Source organism: Passer domesticus, chromosome 13, assembly GCF_036417665.1.
Source record: "Passer domesticus isolate bPasDom1 chromosome 13, bPasDom1.hap1, whole genome shotgun sequence".
Classification (NCBI taxonomy): Eukaryota; Metazoa; Chordata; class Aves; order Passeriformes; family Passeridae; genus Passer; species Passer domesticus.
The window spans coordinates 15,415,832-15,435,364 of NC_087486.1; the positions used below are offsets into that span (position 1 = coordinate 15,415,832).

Sequence of the window (19,533 nt, forward strand, 5' to 3'; positions counted from 1 at the left end):
GATCACTCCAGCAAAACCCTGAACAAAATTAAGGTCCGAAGAGAGCTGCTGTTGAACAGCCTCACGTGCCCCTGCAGACCTGGGGGTGTCCCAGGGAAACCCAGCTCAGAATTTGCTCTGAGCGTGTTGAGAGGTGGGACTTTGGGTCATTGTTCTTCTCCTTTCCTTTCCTTTCCTTTCCTTTCCTTTCCTTTCCTTTCCTTTCCTTTCCTTTCCTTTCCTTTCCTTTCCTTTCCTTTCCTTTCCTTTCCTTTCCTTTCCTTTCCTTTCCTTTCCTTTCCTTTCCTTTCCTTTCCTTTCCTTTCCTTTCCTTTCCTTTCCTTTCCTTTCCTTTCCTTTCCTTTCCCTCCCAGTGTGGGCCATCCCAGACAGATGAATTTGAGGAGGGAGGGAGATATTTCTGTCTTGCATGGCACTGATCTAAGGCTTAATTATTTAAGATCTTGCAAAACACTTGGCATTCTTGGGATAAAATGCTTTGTAGGAAGCACAAGGCACTGTTATGAAAGCATTGATATTTTTGCCTCCTCTCTGCTTTGTGGGAGTCAAGGGCTCCTGGTACCACAGGACACCTGCAGCTGTCTGCTCTAAAGGGTCACAGAATCACAGAATGGCTTGGGTTGGAGAGAGAACTTGAAAATCATCCAGTCCCACCCCTGCCCTGGGCAGGGACACCTTCCACCATCCCAGGTTGCTCCAAGCCCATCCAACCTGGCCTTGGAATTTCCAGGGATCCAGGGGTAGCCACAGCTTCTCTGGGCACCCTGTGCCAGGGCCTGCCCACCCTCCCAACAAAGAATATTTTCCTAATACCTAATCTAAACCTAATCCCTCTGACTCTGAACCCACTCCCCCTTGTCCTGTCACTACATGCTCTTGTAAATAGTCTTGCCCCATCTTTCCTGTAAGTTCCTGTGAAGGTGGTGATTTGCCTACTGGCAGCAAAGACTGCAAACACTAAGATATAATTCCCTCTGTCTCATCTGTCCCCTTTCCCAGCCATCAAGCAGGTAAAACCCCTGCTGAGGCCTCACCCTGCACCCCCTCCCCTGCCTGGCTGCCTGTGGAGCACTGCACCCACGTGGGCACGTGCCATCCTCCACCCCACTCTGCAGTGGCCACCCAAGCACTGATGCAGTGGAATATCCCTTTGGCCAGCTGGGATCACCTGTCCTGCCCGTGTCTCCTCCCCACTCACCCAGCTTCCTTGGCACAAGCAGCAGGAGAAGCAGCACAGGCCTTGGCTCTGTGCAAGCTCTGCTCAGCAATAACAAAAACATCTCTATATCATCAAGGCTGTGCTCAGCACAAATACAAAACACAGCACACTGGGAAGAAAATAACTCTACTCCAGCCAAACCCAGCACATTCCACCCCATATTCCATACCCTTTACACCATTCCAGGTCCCACACGATTCAGTAGAACTTCAATAGCCACCACCCCCCTTCCCATTCTTTGATCTAACACACAGATATCATTCCCTTAGTCTATGGACCACTCTGGAAAATGTTTATAAAGCATCAGCAAAATGCCTGTTAATTCATTTAGTCCATGGCTTTGAGCTCCATCTGTTCTGGTGGTCGCTCAGGACAGCAGAGGTGCTGGGTAGGGGGAGTTACTGGGCACCAAAGGCAGCTCAGGTCAGGTCACTGCTGCCTTGCCACTGCTTCTTGGGAGGCTTCTCCTGCTGTGGGTTGAATGGTGCCTGTTTTAGTAATTCCTGAAACACACAACTCAAATCATGGCTTACAACAATTTCCAGATCCATTGCAACTTCCATCCCTGGTCCTGTTGGGCCAGGTTTCCTGATTTAACATTGCACTGAACTCCTGCCTTTGTCCCCAGCCTGGCTTCCCCAAGGGGCTCCTGCCAGAGTGCCCATTACTGAGGTCACATCCCAGTCCTCCTCAGGCAGCAGGGCGCTGCTGCCCCTCCGTGGGCTGCCCTGCTGCAGCCTGGGCTCTGAGCCACGGGACACAGCCCTCCCTGGGTTTCTCCAGCGTGGTTCCTCCCCAGGGGCTGCAGCTCCTCACCAGCTGCTCCAGCCTGGATCTCCCCAGGGGTCACAGCTCTGCAGCAAACCTGCTGCAGCTCAGCCCCACGGGATTGTTCTCCTTCAGGCACCCCCTGCCAGGGCACGGGCTGCTCCACAGCCTGCAGTGGATCTGTGCTCCGTGCTGGGCTCATGCACACATCCCAGCCCCTCCAGCTCAGCTCCACGCTGCAGCTCCAGCCTGGCCAGCACAGACACAGAGCACTGCCCTGGCCAGCTGCCAGCCCGGGCCCATGCTGTGGCTGCTATCAAAGTGTTCCCAGGCGTGATCCAGCGGGGTGATAAGCACTAGAGCAGCAGTGAAAGCAAAAAGCAGCCACTAATGAGCACTAGGCTCTAATATACAGTCAGGGAAGTGACCCCCATGGCAAGCACAGGAGCCAGCTGAACAGCACCAACAGCTAGAAATCCAGTGGAGCACATCCCAGTTCTACCAGCCACACCGGAGTGCAGGGAGCATCCGTGGGTTTGAGATTCATCCCAAGCCTCTCTCAGCCTGGTACAGCAGGAGGAGAGTGATGGCTCCAGCCTCCCCTGCACAGGCACCTTGGTAAGGGGGTCCTTGAGCCTTGGACCTTGCCAGGTGATCTGCTCTCTTTCCATTCATGCTCAGCCTGCCTCTTGACAATGTTTTGCTTTCCCACACCCAAATGTAACAGCCTTCCTATCTTACCTACCAGCATAAATCTCACTTTACTGAGTGGGAGTGAGAGATAAGCACGAAGCAGGCAAAGATCAAAGGACACTGAGTGTAAGGAAGAGCAGAAACCCAAGCATTCAGAACGACCTGTGCCAAAGCCCTGGGACCTTGGAGCAGAAGAGCAGATCAGCTTCAGGACCATCCTGCACAGGGTTGGGCACATGGGCTGTGTGACAGCTTTCTCATGCTCCAGAACATGGAGCTTCCCAGCCCTTGGAGAGGGGGGCAGAGAGGGAGGTGCTGCCACTAAAACTCCATTTCACCTGCAGACAGGACAGCTGAGACCAGGAGCACTTGGAGGGTTTTGTAAATCAGTGGGAGGCACAGCAGAACCCATCCTGATCAAGGAGGGAAGAACAACCACCACTTCTCTCCCACAGAGAGAAGTGGTGGTTCACAGAGAGAAGTGGAAGTTCTACTGAACTTCTTTCCCAGTAACAGCGCAGGGCTTAGGTTCACCCAGATGAGCTGGGACAGATGTGAAGGGACATTGAATCAGTTCAACAGATCTGTGCCACAGATCACTGTGGATCTGAACTTTCAAGCCATGAAATTTGATCAAGCAAGTCAGGAAAATTTCCCAATAGTGAAGGTGATAGGTAAGAAAGACCTTTGTCCCAGACAGGGCTTGGGATTTCAGGACAGAGAGTGCAAATACAGGGATTTTATCCTCCAGGCAGCATTTTCCTTTTGAGCTGTTACACTGATCTTGATCTGCTCACAAGGTCCTAAACGTGTTTTTGTGGAGGAACTGGCATGTGATAGGAAGGAAGGCACAGGCTGGTGAGAGTCTGGGCATGGAGCAGGATCTCTTGAGCTGGCACTGTCACAGAGACAAGGACAGGAACATCTCCTCCCTGATCCCTTCTGCCCTGTAGGCACCTCCACCAAAACCAACCACCAACAAAGCCCTGCCTGCAACTTGCAATGTCACAGAACCCTTGCAAAGACAGTGGGGTGTTTCACAAGGCTCTTGCAACGGGCTTTACCAAATTGCTGTGTGGAAAGAGGTGTGAAACCAGCAGGAATGGGGGCAAGCAGCCACCACAGTGGCCTTGCCCTCTGCTGTTCCTGCTCACCTGCTCTCCACAGCCTGTTGTGCTGTCCAGGTCCAGCTCCTGCCCTCGTCCTTGGCAAGATCAGCTCCTTCCCTCTAGCTGCTGTTGTTCAGGCAATCAGAAAGAAAAAAGTAAACAACAAAGACAAAAGCTTTGATTATGGAGCCTCTGAGTTTGCCAGGCACAGGGAGGGCTGGGGGGAGATAAATGTTGCTAAACCAGAGTTTCCAGGCAGCACAGGCTTCCCAGTAAACAGGATTCACACCTCCCTTCCCACATCTGCTAATAATGGTGGGTCATGTCAGGGAACAGGAGAAAGGAAGGAAAAAAACCACTAGTAGAAATGCAAAGGGTGCAAAGCCTGTTCTGTCCTCCAAAATCTCAGGCACCACGTTCAAACCATTCCATTCCCGTGTCTCAGGAGTTCCCTGCCCTCAGCTGCAGCCACCCCACACACGGCAGGGAAGCCTTTCTGGGAGCCCAGTGAACCCATCAGCTCAGCACGTCTAACACCTCCAGGGCTCTCCCACACCCTCAGGTGGCTTCTGGGGTGTGCTAACACACCTGGTGGAAACTGGGTGAATGTGCCTTCCGCACGTCCTTGCTCAGTGTCCTGCCTCTCCTTTTTCCAGGGGAGAGCTGGCTTGTCTTCTCTTTGTAGGAGCTAAATCCCAATTTGTTGTATGGCATTGCCTACCAGCCTTGTTCCCAGGGTAATGACAGCTGCACCTAGAAATTAGTGTGTAATTTCTGCTGGAGGGACCATAAGAGCCATAAACCCAGCCTGCATTAGTATTTAAAGTATGTGCAAACTGCTCATAAGGATATGTAAGGATCAAGTGTCCTTTGAAGATTTTAATGAAGCCAAGCAATGTTTTCCAAGCTGTTTTCCCAGTTAATGTTTAACAGGACAATAATGTGTGCCCACTGGCACTGGAGTCAAGGACCAGGACGAGTTCCGTGCTGCTCAGCAGAACAAGGTGTATTCCTTCTGCTGTGAGGTCCTGGCTGGGCAGCTTCATCTCCAAAGGCATATGGAAATGACATTGTAGGGTGAGGAAACAGTGGGATGGAATTGTCTGCAGCTCCAGGGCAGCAGAGCAGCAGCCCCAGCTCGTGCCCAAGCGTGCAGTGCCTTCTCCTGGCCCCTCCATGCCAGCCCTCCCCTTCCTCACCCCTTTGTGTGCCCCACATGGACCCACTGGTGTGGCACAAAACGATCCAGAGGATTTTTTTGGTTGGTTGGTTGGGTTTTTTCCCCACTCTGTGGAGCAAACTGCCTCCTGGGAGGTTCTGCCAGATGTCGGGGTGCTGCAGCATGCCCAGAGAAGGGAAGGGAGCTGGGGAAGGGTCTGAAGCACAGGTCTGATGAGGAGCAGCCGAGGGAGCTCAGGGGGCTCAGCCTGCAGAAAAGGAAGCTCAGGGGGGTCCTTCTCCCACCCTACAGCTCCCTGACAGGAGATTGTGCCCAGGGGGGAGCTGGCCTCTTCTCCCAGGCAACAAGTGACAGCATTAGAGGGGATGGTTTCAAGTTGCACCAGGGGAGGTTTAGGCTGGATATTGGGGGAAATTTCTTCACCAGAAGGGTGTTCAGGCATTGGAACAGGCTGCCCACAGCAGTGGTGGGGCTCACCACCCTTGGGGGGTTTAACAGGCATGTGGATGTGGCAGCTGGGGACATGGTTTAGTGGTGGCCTTGACAGTGCTGGAGGAATGATTGAATTCAATGATCTCAGAGGGCTTTTCCAGCTCCAATGGTTCTGGGATTCTGTGTGAGGAGGGCAGCACAGCTGGGGCAGATGAGGCTGGGGAATCGTGGTGCTTCACTGCCTGCGTCCAGGGAATTGCAGCCTCTTCCTGGTGCCCTGGAAGGGCTCTTGTCTCCCACAGCTCCCATCAGCCAGCAGGTTTCATTTGGGATACCCTTGGGTGCTGGGTGAGTTCTAGGGGTAGCTGTGTATCCTGTTTTTCTCTCACCCAAGAATATAGCACGTCATGTAACTAATTTAAATAATTCCTTCCTGGTTGAGCCTCATTAGGGACCCAGCATTACGCTGGCCTGATCAGATCTACTAATCGATGGTGGGGAAAAAGAAGCTGGTTTCAGCACACACAGCAGCACAGGAGCAGGATCATGCTGCTCCACTCCCTGGAGACCCCCAGGGTCCCCAGCCACATTCCCACAGGATCCCCAAGCCCTCCACACACCCCTCGAGCACAGCGTCCCTCCACAGGTGGGACACCGCTGGCCACCACGGTGAGTCACGGTCATGTGCCAGGGGCAGGGGCGGTGACTGAACGCTCCGACCTGTGTCCTTGACCTATTTTATCTGGGCAAACCCGTAATTGCTTTCCCAGGCTCCGTGCCTGGACCCTCTCCTACGCACGTGTCCCGCTATCAGCAGCAGGCGACAGCGCCGGTGCAAAGGTCCCGGTGGCCAGCCAGGTGTCCCGTCCAGCCCGCGGGGAGGGGAACCAGGGCGGGTTTGGGGGGCTCTGGGGCCCGGCCCAGCCCCTGCCGTGCCCGGGGGTCCCCGGTGGGGCCAAGGCTCTCCGGGTCCCAGTGCTGCTGGCCCCGGTCCCGAGCAGGCTGAGGCTGCCCCCGGTGCCCCCCGTGTCCCCCGTCCGTCCTTGGTTTAACCCCGACAGCCCCGCTCAGCTGCACTGCCGGGACCCCCTGCCCGCGGCACGGCCCCGGACACCGGCCGGGACAACAGGGACAGAGGCACGGACGGGGACACGCAGAGGAACAGGGGCAGTGACAGCAGCTGGGCCAGGGACAGGAGCAGGAATGGAGACAGCGACAGTGGCAGTAGGTGTGACAGGGATGGCGCTGGGACACGAACAGTGGCAGCAGCTGGGACAGGGACAGGGCACGGACAGAGACAAGGGCCGCAGCTGTGACAGGGACGGGGCAGGGAGAGGTACAGGGACAGAGACAGGGGCAGTAACTGGAACAGGGACAACGACTGGGGCCGGGACAACGACAGGGACAGGGGACAATAGCTGGGACAGGGTCGGGACAGAGAGAAGAGCAGAAGCTGGGACAGGGACAACGACAGGGACAGGGGCAAGAGCTGGGACAGGGTAGGGACAGGGACAGAGACAAGAGCAGAACCTGGGACAGGGGCAATAGCTGGGACAGGGACGGGGTAGGGACAGGGACAGAGACAAAAGCAACAATTGGCACAGGGACAGGGGCAATAGCTGGGATAGGGATGGAGTAGGGGTAGGGACAGGGACAGGGACAAGAGCAGCAGCTGGGATAGGGACAATAGCCGGGACAGGGACAGGGTCGGGACAGAGAGAAGAGCAGAACCTGGGACAGGGACAACGACAGGGACAGGGGCAGTAGCTGGGATAGGGACGGGGTAGGGACAGAGACAGAGACAAGAGCAGCAACTGGCACAGGGACAGGGGCAATAGCTGGGATAGGGATGGGGTAGGGGTAGGGACAGGGACAGGGACAAGAGCAGCAGCTGGGACAGGAACAGGGACAGGGACGATAACCGGGACAGGGTAGGAACGGAGACAAGAGCAGAAGCTGGGACAGGGACAATAGCTGGGACAGGGACAGGGTAGGGACAGAGACAAGTGCAGAAGCTGGGACAGGGACAACGACAGGGACAGGGGCAGCAGCTGGGACCGGGACAGGGACAAGAACAGTAGCTGCGACAGGGGAGGGACAATGACAGGGACAATAACCGGGCCAGGGCCCGGGGCTGCCCCGGTCGCTCCCCGGCCACGCCCCACTCGCGGCCACGCCCCCTGGGGCGGGGCCCGGGCCGTGACGTGCCCGCCCCGTCGGGAGGGGCGTGGCCTGCCTCCCGTGACGTCACCGTGCCGCGGGGTGCGCAGCAGGTGCGGGCGGCGGCGCGAGACGCGCAGGTACCGGGGCTGCGTGAGGGGCCGGGGCCTGGGCCGGGCTCGGCTCGGCTCGGCTCGGCTCGGGTGGGGGCAGCGGGGCCGCGCGGGGCTGATGGGGACGCGGAGGGTGAGGAGGAGGATGGGGAGGAAGGCTCGCCGCGGTGACGGGCCGGACCCGTGCGGTGCCTGGCAGCCCGCGGTGGTGACCGCGGCACGGCTGGTACCCGTGCTCGGGCTGATCGAGTGTAGAGAGGTGCGGCAGCGCTCGGAGTAAAAATAGTAGTGCTGTTTAAACATCGTGTGGTTTAAAGGCACTGTGGTTGTCCTGGATTAATGCTTTCTGTTGCTGTAGCTGGGGACGCCTCGTTTGGATAATTAAATGTCACGGTGAAACAGGAGAATGGGGGCGGAGAGCACTCGTGTCCTCTGTGTCGCACGGATGTGCCACCCCGGCAGCGGGTCCCTCTCTGCCCCGCTCATCCCAGCTTCGTGTTTAGCTTTGGCTGAAAGGGAAAAAAGAGGTGCCTTTGCTTTTGATGCCTCTACTACGAAACGTGTGTGAACAACCTGGTTGTAAATAGGGTAAGTTTGGGTAAGGTAGTGAGTGTGGGTGAGTTATAATGATTGTGCTGAGCAGCTGCCTTCTCCTTGTGCTGTGTAAATACAGTTATAGGATACAAGGTGTGGGAAGTGCTGCTGTGCTAGCAATGGGGTTTTTCTCATCAGTTGCTTAAATAATAAGTGACTCTTCCTAGAAGTTTTTGATGATGATAATAATAATATTACTATATCAGGTAGACTGAGGAGGAGGCTGAAAACACTGAGACTTTATAAATTTTTCTGATCGTATTTCAGTGCTTTTTGGGGGCAGTCAGGGATTAATGTGCATGTTAGATAATAATCTTCTGCTGTGCAGAACAGTGGTTTTACCAAGCACAGGAACTTCAGAACCACGAAGTCTGCTACACTCTCCCCCTTATTCACATGCTGTAAAGGCCATCTTTGTCAAATACTGATTTGTCATTCCCCAAATGGTGTGAGAGCTGTAACTGATAATCTGCAGAGGCTGGTGGGTGTCCTTGCAGCAGAGGTCGAAGAGGAGACTGTCCTGTAGAGGAGAGGCTCTGACATGGCTGGGGGCTGTGTGTCTGAGCAGACCCTGCCAGGCGGTGCCCTGGTGTCAGTCAGAGCAGAGAGCTCTGCTCTTCTGCTGCCCTGTGTCCCCCCGGGCCATGGTACATTTAAAATTGGCAGTGGTTTGCTGCTCAGAAAAGCAGAGGTGTTCAGTGACTGTGAGCAGAGATGTTCCTGCTCATAGCATTGCACTGGGATGACAGAGGAGTACCTGGAGGGCTTTGTGTGCCTAAACAGAGGAGCTGCCTGTTCTGGGGTACTTCTGTGCAGCATCAGATGAATATCTTGCCTGATTTTTTTTTTCTGTGAGGGCAGAGCAAGTTAGTGTAACTCTGGATGTTCCAGAAACAGGTCTGCATTTCTCCTGTCCCCTGTTTGTGATCTCTCTGTGGCACGGATGGAAGCTTGTCAGGGCTCCCTGAAAACTTCTCCTGGGTGCTGGAGCCTTGAATGGGCAGGTTCACTCATTCTCTGCTGTCAGTATTGATATTTTCTACTCTCTGGGTTGTGTATCCTGCCTTTCTCAACTTCCTGCTGCTGACCTCAAACCCGATGGCTCAATGAGCAGAAAATAGCAGCGTCATTTCTGGGAATAGGGGAAGATAGGAAGGACCCGAGCCATTGAAGCAAACGGTCAGCCTTGCCAGGCCTGGCATCCTGCCTGCCTTCCACAGGGAGCCTGCTCAGCCGGCGTGGGAGAGGCTGCCTTCCCCAGGATTCCTGCTGAGGGGCAGGCAAAGGCTGGGCTGCCCTCCCAGCTGTATCCTGGGAGCTCTTCCCAGCCGGGATCCCCTTGTGTGGAAGTGCCCTGTCCTGGGAGGGAGCAGTGCTGTGCTCCAGTGAGATTGCAGAAGCTTTGGGGAATGGACCTCCTTGGAAGCATCTAGTCTGTTGTGTTCCTTATGCTGAACAAAAGCTGCTGTTTCTGTCACTTAAATATCAGAGAGAGAGATTTCCACTCTAGGATTGTAATGTATTCTTGAGGTATTATTTGGTCTTACCAGCTATTGAGGACAGTCCCTTGATGTGTGGAAGTTTTTCAGCCCCTGACAAGGTAAGACAAAGGTTTCTTGGTTTGGTGACCACTGGGAGAATCTGGGAGTGGCTGTGACAAGCAGACATTAAAGAGGATTTTTGCATACGCCCTACAGGCAAAATAAAGCATCATGTTAGAGCCACATGAAAGATATGGAAAAGCAGAAAAAGTGAGAAAACATGGAGGGGGGCGAAGAAATCTCAGTCTCATTCCATTTTCCAGCCTATCGTGGAAATCTCTTTCTGAGTAATGAGATCTCAGCTGCAGAAAATGTCTGTATTTCTGTCTGCACACAGCAGCATAGCCGTGCCTTGGGAGCTGTGTGCTGCTGCCAGCGTGCTTCTGCTTGAGGTGCTAGAAAATCATCATGCTCTGGGTGCTATTTCCCACTTAATCCACCAGTGCTTCGGAGCTGGGGAAGTGTTCCTGAAAGACTGCTGCTGTTCTGTGGCTGGAATGCTGCCAGAACACCATCTGAATAACATACAAATGTATTATCTGCGCTTACCAATTTTCTTGCCAGTCAAACTGTTTGTTTCACGTTCTCTTTTCGCTTAGACCGACAAAGCTGCTTGCTTTAACTGTTATTTGCAGGTCTAGTTTTACAGGACAATCAGATGTTTTCATTGAGTTTTTTGTTGTTTTGATATTTGTTGCACTTTTAAACAGTCAGTACACCACTTTAACAGCAAATTATGGTCATGTATTTCCAGAATTATCTAAGGCAATACATTATACAAACACTTGAACAAGAGCAGTGCATGCAAAAGCATTCAAAACCTGAAATCAAGATGTTGATGCTTCTCTCTGAAATTATTTCTGTAGAGGACTTTGCTTTTTGGTGTATTTTGCCCAGGCACTGCTGTACCTGGGCAGAGTCTCACCTGGTGTGTCAGCAACAAGTACCATGGCTGACACCACCTGAGGGGCTGTGAAGTGATGCTTTCCATCTTTGTTAGTTCCTGGTGTTAAAGTATATTTCATCTAAAGGTTTTCTAAAACCTTTCATCAGATGTCTGAAAAACTGGACAATTTCCCTCCCATAAAGTTGCAGTGCACATAATAACAGTAGCAGGGCATTGGATTTGGGGTTTTTCCCACTAATGCTTTTCTTGCAGGGACGAAGTCAGCTTCATACTTTCCTTCTGCCATGCAGAACCTGTAGGTAGACAGGGGCAGGCAGAAAGTGATGGGTAGCATTTCTGAAGAGGTTTGTGTTGGTAACAATTGATGAGACATTGAAATTTGTCTGAAGAAGGAAAATCCTGGCACAAAATCCTGTGTGGGTGTGAGGGTGCATTGGTAAGAGTTCTGTGGAGATCTGTGACTGTGAAGCTCCACAAGGGATGTTGCCTCTGAGGCAACAACTGTCAGCATGACAGGCCTTTAGCACTGATCAAATCCTGGTTTCTGAAACCAAAGTCACCTGGAAATGTGCATATCCATTATGGTTTTGCCAAGAAGCCAGGGCAGACAATGGGACTGGGGAGCTGGGATGGTTTGTAGAGACACCAGTGTCAGCCTCAAACATCATTTCACTTTCCATTTTCACACATGGGCAGACTTCAGATCTCTGGAGGGCTTGGAGGATACCAGGAGGGGGGAATACCTGGCTCAGGAAGGTTAAATGCTTGTTCTTCCAAACCACTGCTCACTGCACAGAGCTGCCTGATCTGGTGGCTTCAGCCACAGGAGCAGCAGCAGTTGTTTTTGTGCAGGAGATGCCTGACAGCCACTCAACTGAACACGAGGAACTGTCCCTCTTCCCAAGGACTGTCAGTGTCCTGGGGTCAGGACACCTCTTAAGGAAATGGGCTTGAACAGAGGTTTTAGCTCTTCCTTTCACAGCACAAAGCTAGGCTTTTTGCTTTTGCCTAGACCTGCATTTTGGAAATTAAAGTCATTTCAAACAGCTTTTGTCAGAAAAGGTGGAGGCAGCTCTTGTTCCCCCTCAGCTATTAGTCTAGGCTGATGGAGCTACCTGGTGAAGTGGGAGGGCAAATCAGGGAGGAAGCTTTTCCTGGAAGCAAACTGAGCAAGAATGGCATCTCTTACAATTTTATCCTTAACATACCTTTCATACAATCACTAAATGGAGCTGACAAATAAGCTGGTAAGAGGGAAACACGGAGCCAATGCCATTTAAAAGCCACTTGTGCTCTCTTTCATTTGGATACTGTTCATATGAAATGTAATTTAAATGCTAGGCTGGTTGCCAGGAGCTGGATTGTTGATGTTAAATGTACTTTCCATTAGAGCTCTGTATTGGAAAACTACTTCCTAGCGCTGCAGGCATTGGAAGGGGTGGGTTACATCAGGGTGCCCCAGTTGTCCTTCTCAGGGTCTGCCCTCCATCTTCATCTCTGCAAAGACCAGCTGAATCAATACCTGCCATACCCAAAACGTGATTCCTCCTGACCACAGCAGCACGAGGTGCAATGCTTGTTCTGCTGTCCTAAAAACAAGCAACTTCTTGCCTCTAAATTCCAGAAATCTGCTAATTAATTTTGGGTCGTCGTGGGGGGTTTTCTTCTGTGTTCCAGACTGCTCATTTTCTTTGGTTTGTTTGTTTGTTTAATTTACTAATCCCCCATTTGTTTCTTGCACTGTTCCCTGTGCAAGAGAAGGCATTTCACCCTGTTTCAGCACCCTGGTTAGATTGTCCTCTCACCCCTATGCACAGTTCTTTAGTTAATGGATTTGCCTGTACTGGGGATTGCATTTGAAGGATCTGACTTGCAGGCAGCTGTCTGTAGGGACTGGTATTTCTTTGCCAGAGGATCAGTAGCTGGAACACCAACTGTGTAAAAAAATACAGATGTTTTTATGAGTGCTCCCCTCAGTTTTGCCAAGGTAACAAGGTACCAACAGGTAGAAGCAGATTCCTACTGCTCCCCCATCATTTAGGCAACAATTATGGTGGCCATAATTAGTCTGACCCCAAGAGATGTTTGGGAGTGCCAGCCTTGTACGTGGCCTTTTGGAGGAAGGAAAAAGGGTGGAACTGGGTCATCTTGGCAGGCTCTGAGGGGGCTTTGTTTGGGCACCCCTTGTGCTAACAGAAAAATGTTCTTCCAATGTGCTTTCCCTTATTCTCTTCATTTTTGGTTATTTTCATGTATCATGTTACCCTCTGACCTAAAGTCCTCCCTGTGCAGGCCAGGCTGTGCCATAGGGCTGCACTTACAGAGTGACGTAGCCAAGAGCCATCTAAATTAGGCTTCCTGTTCCTTTGCTCCTAGTTTTAGAGGTGGCAACTTGTGGATGGTGAGCCTTCCCCAGGCTGAAGCTGAGGCTTTTCCAGGAAGAGGCTGTGTGTTGTTCTGGGTGAGCTGTACGTGTGCAGTGCCAGGCTCTGCAGCAGCTATTCCCACTTGGAAGGAGCTCGCAGTTGCAGTGACGTACAGCGCAACTTGAGCTCTGTTTTTAGCTTGATGGATGGCAAGAGCTGCCCTGGGAGTGGGCTGGGAAAGGGGTGGGAAGCAGGAGACAGCTGTGGCACTGTGCAGAGAGAGTCTGCCTGCTTCCTCCCAGACAAATGGTGACACTAAAAGGCACGGTGATGGCCGGAAAGAATAATCAAGGAATGTTGTAGGTTCTGTTGAAGCACACAGTCTTCAGCTCAGGAGAGATGTCTGAAAAAAGAAAATTATAATAAATTCATGATTGTGGTGGAAGAGGAGGATCAGGAGCAATGACTGACTAGTTCTGCAGCAGCTGCCTTGGTTTGCTGGCCTTGTACAAGGCAGTAAGTGTGAAGCAATCAGAAGTCTTTTCAAAGCCTAATGGTGAAATTTGTTTCTCTAAGGACCGGTTGCCAAAATAGACAAGCTAAATATATATCTGTGTGTAGTGAATTCAAAGCATTATAGTTCTGTACTTGCACCTTTTGCTAAGCCTTAGCCAGAGCCAGGTTACAGCTGTAGAGGGACTGATATTCTCCCATAGGATGGTGGTTCTTGCCTGTTGGTGCCTTGTGTGTACATACACACCTGGGGTCATGTGCATTTCCTCTACAACACCATACTTCAGTGACTTCTGCTTTGCAGACCTTTTGCAGCCTTCTGGCTGGGGTATGGTAAGCAGCTTGTTTAAAAATGAAACCCTGCTCTTGGGATAGGGGAAATAATGTTTACTTAGCAGTGTGGAACAAAGGAGTTTGAATGTAACTTAAGGAAACAATGATGTACCAATGAACTTGCCCCTTAGCAAAAGTACTGATGCGGTGGGGAGGAGGAACAGGAACGTGGTTTGCCATTCTCTTCAGATGGATTAGCAATTTCTCTGTTGTTGAACAGCAGCAGACAGGGCAAATGCTTAGTGACAGTCAAGGAAGTCTCTTTGTTTGCAAGGAAATCTCTTTGTGAGGCTGTGCAGGGACCATTGAGCTCTGTAGTGGCTCTTCCTGCTGGACCTCCTGCAGTGCCATGGAAGGCAAAGGGCTTTACTGGTGGCTGGCTTCCTTCTTCTGAGCTTTGTCTCTGAGAGGTGCTGACCAGGAAAGCCACAGATACAAGTTCTGATGCAACCTCACAGGGGCTGGTCCTGGTTGCAGCTCACACAGAATTACTGACTGGGGTGAGAACCCACAGCAAAGCTTGGTGATACGTTTGACTAAGAGCTCAGGTATGTCTCTGAAAAGTATCTGCTTCATGATTCAAAACCCTGCCATGCAAACACATACCCATGGGAGTAAATAGGGCTAGGAAGTGTATACAGTCATGTATGAGGTCATGAGACTGAAGGAAATCTCAGTGTTGTCACACAGCTCAAAAAGGGCAAGGAGGAATGTGTGTACGTGTAGCAATGACTGGCAGTGAAACTGGGGGAAAAGGAAAGATTCTTCCTGAGAACTTAGGCTCCACAGCTCCCACCTGGGTTTGCTGAATGCCTTGATGAATTCTTCAGGAGTTTTCTCACTCATCACAGACAAATCCCCAGTGGCTGCTGAAAGTGTTCATGCTGGACACTCTCTTTTATCTCTTGCCTAATCTCAGTTATGTTACTTTACCCTCAGTTGTGGGATATGCTCTTCTTAGTCTCCATCTTTTCCTCTGTTCTGTTGTTCTGCTGTCTCTGCCCAGCTGTCGGGAGGTTCTGGCCAGTTTTCCCTTCGGTACCTCTCCCATATCAGCAGATGGAATCTCAGTTACTGCCTCCACTCCAAACCTGTCTTCTCTTCCAAAATTGTTTTGACATGGCTAACACGGAGCTGGTAAACAAAGAACATGAGTGGTTCTTTCTTGTTCCCTGTGCTGCCACTTCCCTGTTTGCTCAAGCCACTGGATTTTTAACTCCTTCTGACCATTTCACAGACCTTTCTGCAGACCTGCTGATGTGCTGGTTTTTTTGTTCACCCACCATGTCTGTTGGTTTTAACCAGGCTGTCTTCTCACCACACTCTTTCAGGGATTTCTGAGCTGTACCAGGTACACCTGATCCCCATCTCAGCTCTTTACCTGGTGCTTCCACTGGCTCCAAAGGGATTCTGGCTGTTCCCTTGCACAGAGGCCAGGCAGGCTCCCTGCTTGGCTACCAAAGGGAGTGAATGGCCAGTCCTGATGGAGAAAGGTGGCCCCCAGCAGTCCCAGCACGAGTCCCCTTGGGAGCAGTGGAGTGGCTGAGTTTGTTACAATTTGCTGACTGAATTTGAGTTCACAGCATCTGTTAAACTTTGCTTCAGCACTAAAATGCCAGTGATAATGAATGTAGATAAATGAATTTATGCATCTGAAGGGACAGAAAGGAAGACTGACCTTCCCTGGGAAGCGTGGACTGAGTTGACCATCCTCTTGGGCAGAAGGGCTTTGAAAACTGAAGTAATCCAGGTGCATCTGTTGGAGTTGGACAGTGCTCATCGAAGCAAGCTAAGGCCAGGGAGTGCTTAAGGTTTATGAACAAAACATGGTCTGTTGTTTGCTGCCTTTGGATGCCTTGTGTGTGTGTGTGTATATAAAAACACATGTATTTGTACCTAGGGTGTGAAATTACACCCTTGAACAGAGAAGGGGACATGGATGGAGGGGTTGTCCCCTGTCCAAGGAGAAGGCAATGGGCTGGGGCTCTTTGATCTGGAACAGGACGTTCCCACATGCCACCTCCCAGGTTTGGTGCATCCCTAAATTCAGGAGGGTGAGCTCCTGCAGCCGCCCTGATGGGGCAGGAGACAGTTTTCCACAAGGCAGGCAGCAGTGCCCTGGATCCCCTCGTGCCAGGAGCAGGCATGGAAGGTGTACATGGGGTCAGGGAGGCTGAGCAAACCAGGGCCTTCACAGGGCTGGCTGGGCCGTGTCTGGGCACCAAATGGTTCCTCTGCAGCACGCAGTGGTCTGTGGGTATACACACACATTCGCTCTGGCCTTGTTCTTCCCTGGAAACTTGCTTTTCGATGTTATTTTGGGACAATTTTCTGGGTTGGATGAGCGTTAGTGGCCTGGTATGTCCCAGTTCTCTAATTGATTGCATTGAAGTGAGTTGTAGGGCTGCCTGCCTGCCTTTCCCTGCCCCCGAAGGAAGAATTTCCTTGCTGGAGACTTGGTAGGGGCGTTGCATTGCAGTGCAGTGGTTAAGGAGCCTTGAGTTAAGTGTATGTTGTGCTTGTCAGTTCTAAAGTGAGCAGTGAAGTGGTCTGGCTGGCCTAGCAGTGGGGGAAAAAAACAAACTATAAATAAAATTCCTGTAATCCCTGGCATTTGGTTAAGCAGTTAAAACTCTTGACAAAGCCATTAAAAGGCATCGTCTGCAGGGTATAGCACTGCCTTAGCAGTTAGCTGGGACAACTTCTTTGTGAAGGGAAGAGGAGGGACAGACACTGATCTCTTCACTCTGTGACCAGTGACAGGACCCAGGGAACGGCTGGAGCTGTGTCAGGGCAGGGTTAGGTTGGATATCAGGAAAAGGTTCTTCCCCCAGAGGGTGCTGGGGGCACTGAACAGGGAATGGTCACAGCTCCCAGGCTGCCAGAGCTCCAGGGGCTCCTGGACAATGCTCCCAGGCACAGGGTGGGGCTGTTGGGTGTCTGTGCAGAACCAGGCAGTGAACTGGAGGGTCCTTGTCCAACTCGGCATGGCAGTGATCCTGTGGCTGTGCCTGGCACACAAGAGGAGCGCTAGGATGAATTCAGGTGAGTGACAGCTGCAGCCTGCGAGCCTCAGGGGCTCCTCGGTGTCCCGCAGGGGGTTGGCAGCCCTGTCCCCTTGGAGCAGCCCCTGGGTCGCAGGCACAGCGTGGGATCAGCCGGGCTGCGTGCGCGGTGCCGCCTGGCACCATCGTGCTGCCGACCTCGGGGCAGGAGCAGCGTGTAAACGAGAGAGCCTCGGGATCCGCGCCGGGCTCGGGATCCGCGCTCGGGGAGCGGCAGCCGGCGCTCCGAGGCGGTCCCACAGCGGCTGTACACAAACAGGGGCTGTACACAAACAAACAGACAAAGAGCGGGGCTGCGGCAGCCGAGCTCAGCCGCGGGCTGTGCCCGCCCCGCCTCGGCCCGCGCACCGCGCACCGCGCTGGGCTCCGCTCGCCGAGCCGGGCTGGGATCCCCCGGGCTGCCTCAGCCCCAGCTGCTGGATGTGCCCGTGGTTCCTGCTGCCGTCCCCCAGGGTGGGAGCGAGTGCTGAGCAGTCGGCCCGGGCCGGCTCCGTGCCCGTGCCGGTGCCATCCCCAGGGGATGCTGCTGGCCAGCCCCACTCTGCCTCGGCGAGCCCGGCCGAGGCAGTGTGCTCCTGGTGTTCTCCCTGTGCCGTGGGGGGGGAGGTGGGTAGCAAAGGGGAACTGGTGATCTGTCTGCACCCTGTAATCGGGGAAGGAAATGGCAGGGTTCAGCTGCTTCAGCCAGGAAGGTTCCTGAATTTGTAGGATATTAACATACACTTATGTTTCGCAGACAGAAGCTTCAGGAGCCTAATGTAAGAAATGGTTTGCTTAGTCATGCTGCTTAGAGGTTCATTAAAATTGCAGTATTGTGACAGTCTTGTCTTCTGGTGGCTGTGCCATGAGTAATACATAACATGGGTTTCTTGAGCATCAACTCTCTGAGGTATCTTTAATGTTGCTTTTTGAATGAGGCTGAGCCGAGGCCCTAATTTCTTGTGGCTGCTTAATGATTCAGTTGTGTATGACTGGAAGACTACACAACATGCTGGAGTACAGTGTCATCAGGAAATTATTCATATACAGCCTTGCTCCAGAGTGGTCTGGAGGCTTGCAGACCACACAATTAGCAGAAGTGTAATGGACATTTGTGTTCACTCCTTCTCCTGTCAAAGCTATCAAATATGCCTGGAACAGGCTGCATTTTTCTATTGTTTTCCTTTCCAATATTGACAGAAACAGGAAATAACCACTTCTGAATCTCTCTTAAAAGCATTTTAATTCATGAGTGGAAGCAGAGGGTTTTGCTTTGTTGTTGCAAGACTTAGGGTGAATAGCTGATGCATGACTGGAAAGCAGCATGTTACTCCTGCTCAGCTAAGCTTGTGTCACTTAGAGAAATCACTTCAACTCCCTCCCTGCCCCTGTGATAGGGTTAAAAATAAATTTGCTGCTTGATGAGGTATTTTGAAGTCTGTTTCTCACACAACGTAGGGCCCTTGGAGAGCAGTGTGAAATGGAGCTCAGATGGTCATGGATGAGCAGACAAAAGCAAACCAGTTGTCCTGTTTGTTTCCCTCTTTTGCAGGACAGATTCTGCATCCCACATGAGCTACGATAATCCTCCACCGTACCCCGGCCCGGGCCCGACTGCCCCGTACCCACCCTATGCACAGCAGCCAGGGGGGCCCCCTGGCCCCTACCCTGGCTATCCCCCCGGGCCCTACCAGCCAGGCCAGCCAGGCTACCAAGGATATCCCCAGTATGGATGGCAGAACGCCCCGCCACCGCCGCCAGGACCGGTGTACGCAGACGGGCCCAAAAACACAGGTATGGCTGAGCAGCTGCAGCACGTGGCAGGGACACTGGTTTGCCTCACATGAGTGCACGCTGACCTTGAGGGAAAGTGTTCACCTGGCCCTAATGGCCTTGGAGGAGGTGGAGACTTGTTTGAAGTGGCCATTTTGTTTACAGCTTGTTTTCGTGCTTTGTTTTGCTGTAGTGTCTCTCACAGTTCTCTCTCTGTTGGAGAATACTGCTGAGCATCCTTACTGCTGATTCCTCGAGGGAATCCTTATGCTGAGGTTGTTGCACAGGCTTTAGATTTGCCACAACTCTCATTCCACCTGTCTCTTGGTTGATAATTTTCAGCCAACGGCTGCACAGTTAAAGCTTATAATATTCAAATGTACAATTCCTATGAATTAATGGGCCTAGGTTTTCTTGAGCCCATCAGTATCTGCCCAAGTGATCTACTCATTCCTGGGCATTTTGTTTTTTCCTGAAGTTATTATCATTCTGTGGAAAAAGCCAGATTTTTGGGGAAGGGAGGGAGGATGGTGCACCTTCCCTCTGGCAGCTGGCTGGTCCATCTGTGTGCCACATCCCCACAGTATGGCACATTGGTGTGCCCTGGCACCTGCTGCTCTCCTGGGGCTTGCTGCAGGCTCAGATTGCCAGAGCAGAGGCAGAGAAGATGATTAAAGGACCAGAGCTTCTCCTCCTCTCTGTGAGGAGAAGCTGAGAGAGGTGGGACTGTTCAGTGGGTTTGAACAGTGTGATGTGGGTCTATCAGGAGGGCCCAAAGTTTAGCAGTG

General features: G+C 52.2%; 1 protein-coding gene across 7 annotated transcripts in view; it reads left to right on the forward strand.

The window, feature by feature from the left end:
* CYSTM1 (cysteine rich transmembrane module containing 1) overlaps positions 1-19,533 on the forward strand; it is a 66,096-nt gene that overhangs the window by 35,397 nt on the left and 11,166 nt on the right. Inside the window, exons 1-2 of one of the 7 annotated variants that reach the window (XM_064388292.1) lie at positions 7,583-7,701; positions 18,525-18,766. In XM_064388292.1, the coding sequence (XP_064244362.1) occupies positions 18,544-18,766 (223 nt within the window). In that variant the 5' untranslated portion in view covers positions 7,583-7,701; positions 18,525-18,543. Of the gene's footprint in view, positions 1-7,582; positions 7,702-7,910; positions 7,934-8,061; positions 8,263-9,622; positions 9,869-16,949; positions 16,974-18,524; positions 18,767-19,533 lie in introns of those variants that run through there. The other 6 variants (XM_064388293.1, XM_064388297.1, XM_064388294.1 and 3 more) reach the window with 6 other exon arrangements.